The sequence below is a fragment of the Sesamum indicum genome, linkage group LG3 (assembly GCF_026168435.1).
Source record: "Sesamum indicum cultivar Baizhima isolate 11 linkage group LG3, ASM2616843v1, whole genome shotgun sequence".
In the NCBI taxonomy this organism is placed as follows: domain Eukaryota; kingdom Viridiplantae; phylum Streptophyta; class Magnoliopsida; order Lamiales; family Pedaliaceae; genus Sesamum; species Sesamum indicum.
In genome coordinates this window covers 29,466,362-29,482,052 of record NC_142659.1, presented here as the reverse complement: position 1 = coordinate 29,482,052, position 15,691 = coordinate 29,466,362, and the positions used below count along the sequence as shown (strand labels likewise).

Genomic DNA, 15,691 nt, shown 5'->3' with positions numbered 1-15,691 from the left:
ATCATTTTTAGAACATTACGATAATCATTAAAGGCATGCATGCACTACTAACCCACCAAGGGCTATTATGTCATTTTTTACTAACCTCCCAAGGACCATTAGACCAGCAAAGTCAAACGTTCAATCCCCCAACTACTCGTACATCATCGCCTAGTGAATGATTGACGACTCTTCTCACCACATGTCGGTCTCTCATAGGTCAGTTTCAGGTTTTCGGGATACACAGCTCTCACACAATAATTGAACTTAAAAACAGCAGGGAGATTAAAAAACACACACACACGCAGAAGAAAAATCCGGGTCACTCTCTCATCTTCTTCTCTCTACTGTGTTTTCTCTCTCTAAAAAGCATCCAAATTTCCCCCCAAATTCCAGCACCCTTTAGCCAGAAGACCACATTTTTGGATTTAGCAATGAGCGATCTTCCGTTCAGGCCTGATTTCGTAGCCTGAGGCTCCATAATTCAGTTCAGTTTCTTGAGTTTTGGTGGAATCTGGGAAATGCTGGAAGCAGTAAAGAGCAATGGCGGATTTTCTTCACACTCTTCGCAGTTACTTAGCTGTGGGGAGAGTAGCGAAGAGGAGCTCTCCGTTCTGCCCCGCCACACAAAGGTTGTGGTGACTGGTAACAACCGTACTAAGTCTGTGTTGGTTGGTCTTCAGGGCGTCGTCAAGAAAGCTGTGGGCCTTGGTGGATGGCATTGGCTGGTAATGTGTTGTACAAAAATTGAATCTTTTTACTGTTGCTGTCAATGGGTTTCTTTTTTTATTTTCTTCTGGGCTTAGGCTGAAGTTGCTCATTTTGGACTTAAGCACTTTTAATTTTTTGTTGATTAAAGGAATGGCGTGGTGTGTGAGAGTTTACGGTGAAAGGGCTGTCTGAATTTGTTGAGTTTGGAACGGGAATTTTTGTTTCAAGATTTTGGTGCTTTTAGTACCATTTGATCAGACACATGGTCAAAATTTGATGATCTATACAGTTTTGGCTAGACAAAACATATCTTCTGAGTGGATTTTCATTTCTGGTATTGCTATTTAGTGTAATTTAATTTGCTTGAATGTTGCTTCTTCTTTTTTTTTTTTTTTTTTTTTTTTTTATGAGTGGATCTGAACTTACCTGTTCAGCATAACTTCGTCATGGGAGGTTCAGACAATCCTCTTGTGTGTGTGTGTGTGTGTGTGTTTCTTGGACTAAGATTTCCTTTTGTTTGAGTTATTACAGACTCTTCCCGCAAGTACCACTGAACCGTGATTAATCAACTTGCTTCTTCTTGTATTGATTACCAAAACACATATTTCTGTGCGGGATAATCTAAAGTGACTTATTGCTATATACCTGGAATTCAGTTGAATAAGTTGTCTTTTATGCGGTCTGCTGTCAATTTATTGGAGATTGCTCCCTACTACTTATGCATTGCTTGACTGATATACAGGTTCTCACAAATGGGATCGAGGTAAAGTTACAAAGAAATGCCTTAAGCGTCATCGAAGCTCCAACCGGGAACGAAGAAGACGACAACCTTGAATTTGAGCATGTGCAGTGGAACAGCTCGGATACGGGTAAGCTTGAGTTTATCATCCCAGTTCTTCCCCTAACGCTTTATGCAGATCAAACAAACATTTTTCGATGAGAATATGTTTAAACAAACATGTTTTAACTTTAATTACTGTCTTAAAAACTGAAAATGAAAACAAGAACAATCAGGGCCGTAGTTTTCACACTCGTTTTACGCACCATTTCAGTCTTTTATTTTTCCTTTTATGGTTGAGACTGGAAAATTTTTAAGTAGTAAATATGCTTGATATATGAAACTAGGCAAAATTGTTCTGAATATCGTAACTGATGATTCAATTAGCGTTCTATTCACGTCTCTTGGGTGGAATTATTATTTGTATTGAATGGATTATAGTACAATGAGAGAAAGTTGTTGAGGTTTCTACATGGGATTCTTTATAGTCCTTTTCCATTAATCTCTTTTCTCTTTGCTCTCCTTTTCCCTGTTTTAACGAATTTTAGTATTCATATCCTTTATTCTTTTTCCTTTTTGTCCCGGTCCACCATGTAATTGATTGTATCTTGTAATTGCGATTTCTAGCATTTGATGATGCTCAAAAGTCGCATAAATCGAGGCACCGTATGCACAAGTCATTCACGCCATCTAACAAGACTCTTAGCCGGTCCCTCTCTTGTGATGACTCACAGTCTAAAGATTCCGTTTCTACGCAGAAAGGGTCTGCGGTGAGGGGCTTTTGCTGTTTTTTCTTTCTTTAAAGAACTAAAAGGCAGCACATAACTTCGTTACCATGTTTTTATTGTAATGAAAACATTTACTTTAATATGGCGTCTACAGAAGGTGGACCTCAGCAAACTTGAGATGACGGCACTTTGGAGATATTTGCTCCACTTTAACCTTGTGAGTGGCCTTAGATGACTGAAAGATTATATAAATTTATATGGTTCTTAAGGACTGAGCAAGCTCATGTAGTATCTCGTTCACTGATCTGATTCATTGATGCTTAGGTGGATGCTGTCCCTAATCCTTCTAAGGAGCAGCTCATTGATGTCGTCCAGAGGCATTTCGTCTCACAGGTACACTAATCTTCATGACATGGCATTACATCGATATCAATCACATGAGTAAATTGCAAGATGGATTGTAGACACGTCAAAAAAGGGGGTAAGAAAATCAAATACACATACACAAACTTATACATCATTTGGAGAAAAAGTGCTCCTACGTTCACAACTGCATGAGTTTCTATTACTACGATAAAATAAATTCATACGACTACACTAGAAAGATTACTTATCAAATATCTGTAAGTAGGACATCGAAAATTATAAATTTGCTTCTTGCCTGCAACAAGCTAGACGAAAATGTTGGGTTAGACTTCACATTTCAGCAGTAGTTTGTGTAATGCTCTACTCTTTTCACAAAATATACTCATGTTGATCTAATCATCTTTTCTTCTGGGTTTCGTGCAGCAATTGGATGAGTCGCAGGTCATTGCGGGGTTCGTGCAGGCTGCCAAGAGACTCAAGACCGTTTGCAAATAACTTTCCAGAGATCAGACAATCTCTTTGTGATTCACTCCTGACTCTAACCAGTTCCCATCTGCTACATTTCAATCTGTATGTACATGTATCCTTTGAGACCATCAGTTTGGTTGAGGAGGTGTAGGTGTTATGTAGATATAACGTAAACCGGTGGACTGACCGACCCACCAACCGACGTAGTCCTAACAGGCCATCCTTGGCCAAAACTTTGGCTGAATGTTTTTTGTGTTAACTGCAAGGGACTTTCCTTGAAAATGTATAGTCCTGTTTAACGAATGCTTGAATGATCATTAACCAGGCGAACATGAGGATTTGTGTGTTCCTTAGTATGTTTAAACATTGGTTCTTTTGCGTCATCCCATCCCGTGGGAAAAAGAGAAAGTGGTTGAAGACCTAACTTATGATGATAGATAGATTCTGTCTGACTCCGGACCAAACACTTTTGCTGCTTTCTTGCAGTAACACGCTAAGATAAGAAGGCTAATTGAAATATCAGTTTTAATGTTTGAAATCCTCTAAAAAAATGCTTATAATTCAAAATTTTAAAACTATCTAACCAAGTACTTTTAACTGCTTTGATTCTTTTTTTTTTTTTTTTTTATGTAAATCAATTATAGTTTGTTAGTGGGTTCTAGTAAATAATGACTTTGTACGTGGTTGTGAGTTCGAGTATATAGTCTATTTTTATAGTAATTGTTTATTTATTTGTTTATGTTGAATTTAGGTGATCTGGCACCAATCTATTGAATCAATCTTTAAGTCGGAATATACTAAATAATATGATAATGAATTTTATATAGCATAAACACAATGACTCTTAGTGTACGGGGTTGGAATAGTTTCGGCCAATTAATTCTCATTAAAAGTTATTTTCTTCAAACACTCTCATTATTTTCACTTTTTACTAATATTTTTACAAATACCCAAATTTGATTCTACTTTTCTTCAATGAATTATTGCATTTCGACTTTTATAACACTCTCATATATATATATATATAGAAATTAGTGTGGGCGCGTGCTATGCACGAATTAAATTGATTAATAATTAGAGACACTTCAACAAATTCAAACACTTGTTGCCCTCAACTACTAAATTCCCGCCGTCTTTTACTGAAAAATATAATAATTCCTCGTTGAAATCTTGTCCAAAGTGTCCATTACTGATGGGATTAATTAGTGCCTAATTAATTGCCTTTTACCCTAGTTTCTTGCTACGGATTCTTAATTTTGAGACATTCCAAATCCGTCGCCTTTTGTGCCCACTTCACTGATGTTTCCAAGATCGTATCAACTCTCTACAAATTACAATTTTCCTCCACCATCTCCTCCTAATTATGTCGTCATCAGCGGCCACCGGATCCTATCACCACCTGTTCACAGGCTAAACGCCACCATCACCGTCACCACCGCCTGCATGGCTCTACTTACACTCTACCTCCAAACCCCAAGATAGGGATGTCGCTTTGGACCTTGACTAGGGTAGTTGTGGTCCTAAATTATCCATCAATTCAAACAATCAATATTGTCTATGTAGCTGGAGGATCAATAAGATCTTGAGCCTCTACGTTTTTCTTTTTACATATGATTCATTACATCATTCAATTTATTTAAAATTAAAAATTGATTTAATACTCAATGAATCCGTTTAAACAGGATAAATAAACAACAACCTACTACTCATAATTTAATTATGAGATTTCAACTTTACTTATCGAGCATAAATGAGGTCATAAATAATAAATTTATTGGTTTAGAAATGTCAATAAATACTAATAACGTTTATTAACTCATTCACCTACTTTGTTAGTTTAGGCTTTATTGCCCATTGATCATCGGAGTAAATGTGTTTTGAGCGTTCGTTCTCATTGAATTTTGTCGACAATTACCCTTCAAATAATGTTGTACATGCGACGATATCATCATTGTAATAAAGCATATATGTAGTATGAACTAAAAATTAACTATTTAATCACGTCCCTTAAGAAAATTAATTCCAATCAATTTTGCACTCACAAATTAAATTTTTCATCTTCCTCATCGTCAAGTATTTTGGGACAATTTTTTAATTCATCAACAGTTGACAACTACCTAATAATAAACAAATAAAATAATATAATATTTTGTCAATATTTAAACTTTAGAACATTCTAATTTGGAGAAAGATGACAGACTTATAAGTGAAGAAAAGTAAAATAAAAAATAATATATATTATAGCACGATGGGTCCCAATTTTAGGACCCGCTATCCACCCTGCCTTCAACTTTCTTGGACTCGAATAATGGGGCTGGTTCGGGGTCCAATTGCCATCCCAAGTGAATACTAGCGGAAGGGCTCCAACAAACGAAATATGAAAAAAAGTTCAAATTCAAAAAGACAACGCACATAATCCAATCACTTCATCAATGACCAACGCACATAATAAAAGTTTTGTCAATATTATTTTTGTACTAGGACTTTGTTTTCTTTTAAATGTATTCCCTTCAATTTAAAGATAGTAATGCATTTTATTTAAATTTAAATGATGTAATAAATTGTATATTACAAAACAAAAAATTGACTATTCCATTCTCCATCTCACACGAGCAAGTAATTGACTAGCCCAATTCATTTCGGTACACGTAATCAATCATGTCACACCAAGCCCAATTTGATCGGGTTGTTGTATGATCAATTATTATAAAATAATTAATTTTAAGAAGAATATTTTAGAGAAAGTTATAATGATTTAAAAATAAACGCTAATATCATCAAAAAAATATATGGATGAGCCTTTTTTTCCCAATAAATCTTATGACAGATGTAGGGTAAAATTGCAAAAGGAAAAGAATCCGTTTATGTTAATCTTTTATATATAAAAAAAATTAAATAAATAATTATATATGGATGTTGGATTTATCCCAACATGTTAGTGTGGTTGTGTTTTCCATTACTTTGTTCATTCGATAGCATGAAATTCATTACATCATTTAATATATTTAAATTTAAAAATTATTTTAATATATCAATAATTTTAATAACAAATATGTCTGAATTAGACATATAAACAAATAGGATTTGCCCTTCAAAAAAGAAGAAGATAAGATTTCATAAAAGTTTAGAAGATAAATTTATAATAATATCAAATCAATAGAAAATAATATAATTTAATTATTTTGGACATTTGTCTCATGAACATAAACCAGATATTCGAACCACATAATTCTTTATTTTTTATTTATTTATTACATATCTAAAATTTAACAAAATCAAGTTGTCAAAAGATGGTGCAAATCAGAGTAGGAGGTCCGACCCATTATGTTTGGAATTTTAATTTTTTAATTATATTGCGTCGTTTTCATCCTACGTAATATCCCTTTATTTTTTCAAATTAATCCCTATGGTGGGTGATTTTTATATATTACCCTTATAATTTTGTTTTGAGAAAATCATCCTAGTCGTTCGTTCTCTATTTTTAGTTGCAATCTGGTCCCTAGCACACAAATTATAAAATATATATAATCATTTTAATCGAAAGAATTTAATCAATATTGTGCAATTAACATTCAGATAATAATTTGATCGATGACATATTAATATAATGTATGACGAATTCCCATTAACATCTACGGGATACTTGTATTGCCAATTATGCCAACAAGTTGAATGTGCGATTCGATTTGTTTTGTGGCGGTACATCTTCAATTTCTTTTCAATTACAGTAAAACCTCTATAAATTAATACTCTATAAATTAATAAACTCTCTAAAATAATAAAATCTTCCGGTCCCGACTTAGGCCTTTATAAAAAATCATCAAATTCGATAAGATAATAAGATAATAATTTTTCAGAAAATTCCTTTATAAATACTAGATCCCATTATAACTCTAAATTAATAATTCATATATATTACAATTATAAATATTATGGTAATTTGCTAAAATATGAAGTCTGTAATGCTTTACGCATTTGATCATTCATGGATGATTTTGCGATGCCTTTTAGATGAGAAGACATGGTTGGGTATTATAAATTATTTTATTTTCATATTGAGATTTATATAGTACATGTTTTATTCATCATGCATGAATATATTTAATTAGCTATAATAGTTATTTAAGTGCAACGAATTAATGTATATATGTATATTTAAGTAATTTCAATGAATTGATACATGCATTTATGAATATAATAATTAATTGTATACAATGAATTGATATTATACATAAATATATTTAATTAGTTACAAAGAATTGATTGATGCATGAATATAATCAATGAAACATATATGAATTCATTTATTTTCAATACATATGTACTAAATTTGCTGAATTTAAAAAGTCTCTCTTTTAATTAATAAAATATTAATTTATCGATAAATTAATATCTCTTTAAATTAATAAATTTTCACGGTCCCAAGATTATTAATTTATAGAGGTTTTACTGTAGTTAACAATGATGATTTATAATTTAAAATTTAACTATATTTATAAAATTCTATAATAGAAAAATATGAATAAAATTTTATATATAAATAGAGTTTTTCATAATTTTATAACTTGAAAATCATAAATAAAACTTAATTTTTTTATAGTAAAAGTGATGAACTATTTATTTATTTTTAAATAAATTGATTACGCTTATTAATATCTAACAACTACTCATAATAATAGTAATCATAAACTATTCATCAATGTCAGATAATTATATATAATAAACATTTACTATAAAGCAAAAATATTCCATATATTTGTGAAGTTGGAACCAATAATCTTTACATTACAAAATTTCAACTTCTCCAATTAAACTAAATCACATCCACTGAAACAAAACTCAAATTCAGCCACCAGCAAATTGTGTTGAGAGAGTGGTGAGGAAAAGGGGTGTAGTAGACATCCACCATCACCCCATCCCTCATTCCACTTTCCCATTTGGTTGGGGATTCTTTAATCCCTCCCTAAGTCGTGCCTTTCACACCAACGATTATTGTCCATACATTTTGGTTCAGTTTTAAAGTTGAAATTCTAAATACATCTACAATTATAAGATTTTAAATTCACATTTTGTCAAATATATAAATATTTGTCTTACTTATATAAATTCATATTTTTCTATTCATGATAATTAATTACACATTATTAATTGTATCGAATGTGTTGTTGATAGTCATCTATGTATTTGATTCATTCACTTTTATTTAAAATTCGTCATAAATATGCCGAACATCCCTTGTTCTTCAATATATTTATTAATTTCGATTCACTGTCTCTCTCTATATATATATATTCAACACAAACCCGAATCCTATGAGTGAAACTTTAACCATCAACATTCATTCCCTGAATATATATTGTGTGATGCCAACTTATTATTCTGCAAAAATTTTCCTTAGAATCCTTGTGATTCTTGTTTGAGATATCATTCTGATGACATCGTATTCTTAAATTTGGATAAGAGTGTCACGTGGATAAATAAACTATAGAGCCTTCAATCCCCGCTTATCAGGCTCTGTAAACCCCCTCAAAGGTAAGCATTGTAGTTGACATTTTTTGTAACTGAGGCAAGATTTTTCAACTAGTTCCCTAAGTGGAATTTGGAGAATAATTCTCTATGAAATTAAAGGGTTGAAATTCACCTCAAGAATTCCAATGTGTCCCCTTTGGGCAATTCGATTCTTGAGGAATTCTTTGTCCATAACTTTACGTGTTTGATGATGTGTGTATTATACTTGATCTTCAGAATCAAAAAATTTATAAATGAGTCTTAATAGTGTGCATAAAGACAGTCTCGAAACAAATGAACTATGGTAGGATGACTGTCCAAATTTGTGTATTTTATGACTCGTGCATTGTTCGTTCTATCTTTATAATCGAGGTCGATCCTTCTTAAATCAAAGTTTCGTAAATTTGTCCTTAAAACGAACATCTAAAGAAGAAAGATAAAACTTTGAGATTATATATATGTTGCTCAACCCTCCTCCCCATCCAATGTGAGATGACAATAAACATTTATTGTCATAAATTCCATCATTTTTAAAATCAATTTTTGATTTTAAGGTGATATTAGTGTTATTTGTGTTTTCAAAGAAAATACAATTAAACTTATTAAGATATTAATATAAAATAATTGTTAATTTTAAAACAATTTAAATTCTTAGATGAAGTAATTATTTAATGAAAAAACTTTTATTGGGAATTTTAGAGCCTAGATCTACTGTATATTTAATGGATTTCTGTCATGACTCATTTGCAAAATAATTCTGTAAAATATTTAATCTTATGGCAGGGCAAAAATGAATTTCATGGAACAATATAACTATTCACATTTTTCAATTCCTGCCAAAAAATTGGTATACATATAAAGAAAAATTTTCTTGTGATTTAGCAAGTAATTGAAGAATCAACAAAAGAAGTATATTTTCTTAATTTCTTACTATACTTTCGAAACATAACATATATATATATATATATATATTTCAGTGTGAAGATATTTTAATATTGTAACCAAAAATGTCTGTGTTTTATTTGCTACACTTTATCAATGAAATTTCATCATTAAGGCAACATTAATAAAAGCAAAAATCTCAGGATGATTTTGATAATAAAATTAAGGGTAAATTACAACGAGTTTTTTAAAAAATTTGACATAATTATGAATATTTTATTATTATTATTTAAAAAATTACTAATAGCCCTGATATTTGATAGAATTATATAATTTTTTAATTAAACCTTAGAAATGGCAATTTTGCAGCAACGTGCATTGAAAAGTTTTAAGAATTGTGAAAATGTTATCAGTCCATAAAAATAAAAAAAAATAAAAAAAAAAGTTATAATTTATAGTTCAGTACAAAAAATTGATGAAAATCTATCGATGATTGACTATTTGGAGACCAATAGGCAATTTTCTGTTGAATTTTTTTTTTGTATCAACTTATCATCTCAACTTTGCGAAACTTGTACTTTACCATATCTAACCATAATTTTGTTGATTTTTCTATCAAAGAAACATGACATGATGTGTATATGTGGAAAAATATCGCATCACATAATCCTTAGATTTCACATATGCACTCCACGTGATGTTTTTTCGACAAAAAACTTGATTAAAAAATAATTATAAATTACAAAATATAAAATTTTGTAAAATTGAGATGCTAAAATCAGATGTCAAAGTATAAAAATAATTATAGTTTAAATGATAAAATGTAATTAACACTTTACCTAAAGTTAACCTTTTCTTTTTCTTTTTTTTTCCCCCCCTAAAATTAACCTTTGATTTTGAGTTTTTCACTCAAAGGAATCTTTACATAGATTCCAAATGCGCCAAGGATTCTCTTACCTCTCTCATCCTCCACCAATCTTGGAGCAGTATATATACCCCCTGTTTACACCACCGCTCCACCGCCGGAGATTATCTCTCTGTCTCTCAACAATCTACCTCTACCCGACATCAAATGTCGCTTCGGAGAACACTTTCCAAGCGCCTCTTGGGCGGCGCCACCAGTCCAGACTTTTCATCTCAAATCACCACCACACTTGAACAGACGCCCACTCCGCCGCCGTCTAAGGCGCCGGCAAGATCTCAATTCTACCGCGACTTCCGTGCCTCGTCCGACTTCTTCCGCCGGTTCCTCCAGCGCCGCGCCATCAACAACCACTCCTCCCCCAACTCCTTATCCTCCTTCCTCACACTCCCCGTCGGCGAAAAGCTGAGAGAGAAGCTCAAATCACTAAACACTTCCGATGATCATCACCTCCGCCTTCCGCCTCCGCCGTCCGCAAGGTTTGGCGTGAGCGTGGCGGATGCTAAAAGGGTCCTGAAGTTTGCGCAACTGGAGAAGATCAGAGAAAGGGTGAGGAACATTCCGGCGAGCACGATTCAGCACGGCGAGTTTGTACGGATCTGCAGCGACGTTTGCGGGAATAGAGAAGCAGGTTTGGAGTCCGCCAAGGCGTTGGATGAATCAGGGGACGTCATCGTTTTGGGTGGCGTCGTTTTCCTCCGTCCAGATCAGGTAATCTTATTATTGCCTTAATTTAGACATTAATGATTAATTAAGCACCTTTTTCGCTTGTGCATGCAATTAAAGAATATTAATTAACCCAAATTCGAGTTCATAAAAACCATAATCAACATATGATTTTAATTACTACATAATAAATAAAATAAGAGAAGGAATAAAAAATAGGTTGTAAGGAAAGTTGTCACTCTGGTTGAAATTAAATATAATCCCCAGAAAACATGGAAGCGTGTTTAATTTCTCAAATTCCTCGTTGTTCTTGAACTCGCTCTTTTTTAAATCGTACACATATATTTTCCAAATTCTTGTTTGGTTTCCACTAAAATTTTAAAGGGATGTACAGGTGGCAAAATCAATGGAGAGAATGATTTCAGAATCCATAGGCCTGCCCAACGACCCAAGAATAGAAGAGCTGGGCCGACTCGAAAACCAAAAGGCCCAGATTGACCAAAAAGCCCAAACCCTCGTTCGTGGGGAGCTCTATTGTGGGCTGGGCTTTTTGGCAGTCCAAACGTTGGGCTTTATGAGATTAACTTTCTGGGAGCTGAGCTGGGACGTGATGGAGCCCATTTGCTTCTTTGTCACCTCATTTCACTTTGCATTAGCCTATGTTTTCTTCTTGAGGACTTCAACAGAACCCTCATTTGAAGGCTACTTCCACCGCAGGTTCAAAGTCAAGCAAAAGAAGCTTATGGCACTTCATAATTTTGATATTGAGAGGTATAATCACCTGTCTCAAGCTTTCTATCCTAAGTATTAGGCAAAAGTGTCGAGATTCGTGTAAGACGGGCACATTTTTTAGGTCTCTAACGATGAGTTGTATAGCTTCTGCTTAAGATGCGAAACTTTTGCATGTAAATATTGAAATGAGTTTCTGAACAGTTGTTTTCTGTACGAAATTAATGTTCATACTGATTGTTCAAGTATGTGATATGTTTATAATTAAAAATAAAAAATTTAAAGACAAGGAAATGAGGAACGAAAAACCCGCAAGAAACTGATATTTGTGAAGGGCTGGAGGGCAATGATGCCGGAAGTGAATGGAGGGCCCTCTACTTTAGATTTTTGGACATAAAATGTCTTCCTCAGGACAGTTTATCTATCCACTATTTCATCATACAATCTGCTCAATTATTTATTCAAGTACAAACTCCACTCTACACCATAATTCAAAATCCAGTATTTATAGAGGATATTAATTTTATATTATGCGATTGATTATATCATTTAATATATTTAAATTTAAAAATTAATTTAATATATGCATCAATAATTCACGAGCTAGCAAATAAATAAACAATAAACTACTATATAAATAGACATACATTGACATTCATATAACTCGAACTCACAATCGTTTTGACTGCATGACATCAACTAATATAACTCCCAGCGAATCTATGATTGTGAATTATATACCTAGCAAGACAAGTACGAGTGGTTATTCTCTTGTAATATAATTATTATTTAGGGCGTTGTTATTACATGTTACAATTCAAAAATATTAATTTAAAAAATATCGAAATCTCAAAAACTCTCCATAGACTTGGAAGACAAGTGAATGTGTAGGTGTTTCAACCACCTCACTAGTAAGTTGCAATAATTGATTGGGCAAGGTACCCTTTGTTATAGGAGTTCATGTTCCTTAGAACTTACCTCATCAATTGTTCATAATATATGTGTAATAGACCAACTCCATAATTAAATCAGTAGAGATGAATATATTTGCAATTTTCGTAAAGTTGGTTAAGACTATATATATCGACCGAGTGGTGGACCTTTTACTATGCTAAGGTCCAATTTTGTTACCACCTGCAGCCCCATGATTTCTACCAAACGTCTCATGCTTTCATCAAATTTATAATTAGCTTCTGCATATTTCATTCTAATTATCTTAGTCATAAAGTATTTTTATTTATATTTAACATTAATTTGTTTCTCTCTCTCTCTCTCTCTCTTTTTATTTTTTTTAATATATGATAGAATTGATGAGCTCATTCATTATTGCTTTTTTCACTTAAGACGTGTTTCTCAATAGTTTTTATTTCTGTTGTGAGAATAAATTATTGAGAAAAAATAGTAGGTTTTATTAGTAAAAGTTGATAGGTGTTTGGAGAAAAAGAAAAAAAGACAAAAGGTTGAAGTCGGAATATTTGGAGAAATAATTTAATATTTATAATTTTTTTAATATGTTGGAGAATTTAGTATTTACAATTTAAACAGTTCAAAAATGAAGTTTATAAAACAAACACTATTTTCAATAATAAATTGATAAGTTCCTACAAACACTCCTTAGAAGAGTTATCATTTTCTATCAAGTAAGATGGCAAAATATAGCAATATTAATTTAATTCCTATTTCCTTTATAAAATGCAATGAGATGAAATATATTAATGATTAAATTGGGAAGAAGGTCAAAGTTTGTAAAATAAATATCCAACAGGTAATTGGTTTTAGGTCAGCAAAAGACTTGACCTAACCTAACTGCCCCACACCCAACCACACATCTTGCTTCCCTAATATAGATATTAGGGATAGTTTTTATTTGCAATAAGTCAATTGAGGGGTCGATCACGATCAAGTCTCGTTCAATTGACGAATTTGCGGTATAATGATTTTAAGGTTGTTGATTCAGATTCATCAATGTGTGGGAAATTATTCTATTTTAATAGCAGATACAGTTCTATTTTTAATAGTAAATGTTGATTAGATAAAAAAAGATAGTATTTGAAGGTCATAAATATGAATTTTCATTCAATTTTTTTGTTAAATCGATATATTTGACGAATAAAATGATTTATTTGTTAGACGAAAACAAACGTTACAGACACTAAATATAAATTTTCAAATTATAAAATTTATGTATAATTACACAGTACCAGAAAATGACCTCGCAATTATTCCTGAATATTATTCCTACTACTTCTTCTCTTCATAAATTATTTTCTACACAAATTTTCTTCCATAGTCCAAATCTATACCCTAATGATTCAAAATTAATTATATAGCTTTGAAATTATACATGTTATGTAATTTAATTAAATTTGATCAAATTATATATACAAAAAAAAGTTTAAATTCACAAATAAATATAAAATATTTCAATTATTTAATGATAACTCTAGAATTTGTGTGTATCTATGGTTTTTTTTACCATATTCAAATTTGGAATTAAACCAATACTCTTGGCCGTCGCAATCAACCTCGTCGCTCTCAGCAGTTTCCGGGTTCATAGGCAATAATGTGTTAGATGTTGACTACGTGTGCAGATTTAGGTTACGCAAAATCTCACACTAACTCCACTGCTTCTGCTCCAAATTAGATTTTGATTTCAACCAATTATTTGAGAATTGAATATACTTTTTTTAATAATTATAATATATTTATTGTGTGATTAATGTATAATTAAAAAAATATTGTATTTTTTAGATAATTAATTTAGTTCAACAAAAATGCGAAAATTACGAGAGTACAAAATTCTCTATGTTTTTTTTTTTTTTTATGCTTTTGACATAAAAAATGGAAAATCACAAGATATATGCATCGTTTAGTCCCTTATTCATGCTTATTTATCTAACCCAATGATATTTCATGTTCTTTTTCTTACCTTAAAATCACACTTTATATGTTGAAAATTTACTTTACAATTTATATCCCATCTATTTTTTACAAAAAAAAAAGCAACGAATTGATTTATTAGAATAAATTATATCGATATTTATTGATAATAAATTTAATTACACAAACATCTCATATTTTTTGTAAAATTATAGGTACAATTCCTACAGGGTGTTAGTACAATATATATCAGGTGGTATTTGTATAAAATAAGAAGTATACTTATAATTACAACTTCGAATAATGTACTTTTTAATTATATAAAGGACATTAAATGTTTGTGTAATTAAAATTTAATTTCTTAATATCACCGAAAAATTAGGATATCAATATGAATTAATTTAATTAAATTTATCTATAATATAATTTACAAAAATCTCACTATCTCAAAATAGAATAATAAAAGCAATGCCCCTATTGGAAAAAGAGAAAATGATACCTACTTGGTAAATAATAATTGCAGCATACCTTATTTATATGAACCCTTTCCTCACAAGAACAATATAATACCCAAATAAGGCTACTTACTTTAGGAAAACAATAATAATAATTTAATTTACACCTTTTTATTAATAAATGCAAGTGGGCTATGTGTTTGGTAATTTCATCACAAAATAAGACCACTTTCTTACACTACCCTATCCCATCATATCTTTTATATGCAACAAGTAATCTTTTTTTATTTTATTTTTCTAGTGTCTATTTATTATACCCTTGTTTTGTCTATAGATATGTGAATGACCTGGTTTTTAGAAGCATTATGGCTGTTGATCAATCAATATTTTAATTAGATCATCATGTGTAATAATTAATTAGATAATTAGGTTGATTGATTTCAAATTATTCCAAAAGGTAGATAATTTATTTATTTATTGAACGATCGCCGTACGCTGAATACATAATAAGATTTAGGGTAAGTTATGAAAAATTCTTTTGAGATTTGTTATAATTCTAAATACTCCTTATTGTTTAAGAAATTATCAAAATTTTATTATTTTATCGTTCATCAAACGA

The 15,691-nt window shown here is 31.4% G+C and overlaps 2 protein-coding genes across 2 annotated transcripts; both read left to right on the top strand.

The window, feature by feature from the left end:
* The first annotated feature begins 259 nt into the window (after positions 1-259).
* On the top strand, positions 260-3,379 carry LOC105159210 (uncharacterized). The gene is made up of 6 exons (XM_011076191.3): positions 260-707; positions 1,433-1,559; positions 2,096-2,238; positions 2,351-2,413; positions 2,521-2,589; positions 2,986-3,379. The coding sequence occupies exons 1-6, from the start codon at positions 501-503 to the stop codon at positions 3,055-3,057; spliced, it is 681 nt and encodes a 226-aa protein (XP_011074493.1). The 5' UTR covers positions 260-500; the 3' UTR covers positions 3,058-3,379.
* Positions 3,380-10,353: 6,974 nt separating this feature from the next.
* LOC105159209 (calcium uniporter (DUF607)) lies at positions 10,354-11,946 on the top strand. The gene is made up of 2 exons (XM_011076190.3): positions 10,354-11,053; positions 11,403-11,946. Exons 1-2 carry the CDS (start codon positions 10,493-10,495, stop codon positions 11,817-11,819), a joined length of 978 nt encoding a protein of 325 aa, XP_011074492.2. The 5' UTR covers positions 10,354-10,492; the 3' UTR covers positions 11,820-11,946.
* The last annotated feature ends 3,745 nt before the right edge of the window (positions 11,947-15,691 follow it).

Excerpts from the sequence above, each read along its gene's own strand:
- LOC105159210 (XM_011076191.3), top strand. The coding sequence starts at position 501 with ATGCTGGAAGCAGTAAAGAGCAATGGCGGATTTTCTTCACACTCTTCG. Across the intron at positions 1,560-2,095 it reads GTGGAACAGCTCGGATACGG|CATTTGATGATGCTCAAAAG; the intron begins GTAAGCTTGAGT and ends TGCGATTTCTAG. Across the intron at positions 2,590-2,985 it reads AGAGGCATTTCGTCTCACAG|CAATTGGATGAGTCGCAGGT; the intron begins GTACACTAATCT and ends GGTTTCGTGCAG.
- LOC105159209 (XM_011076190.3), top strand. The coding sequence starts at position 10,493 with ATGTCGCTTCGGAGAACACTTTCCAAGCGCCTCTTGGGCGGCGCCACC. Across the intron at positions 11,054-11,402 it reads TTTTCCTCCGTCCAGATCAG|GTGGCAAAATCAATGGAGAG; the intron begins GTAATCTTATTA and ends AGGGATGTACAG.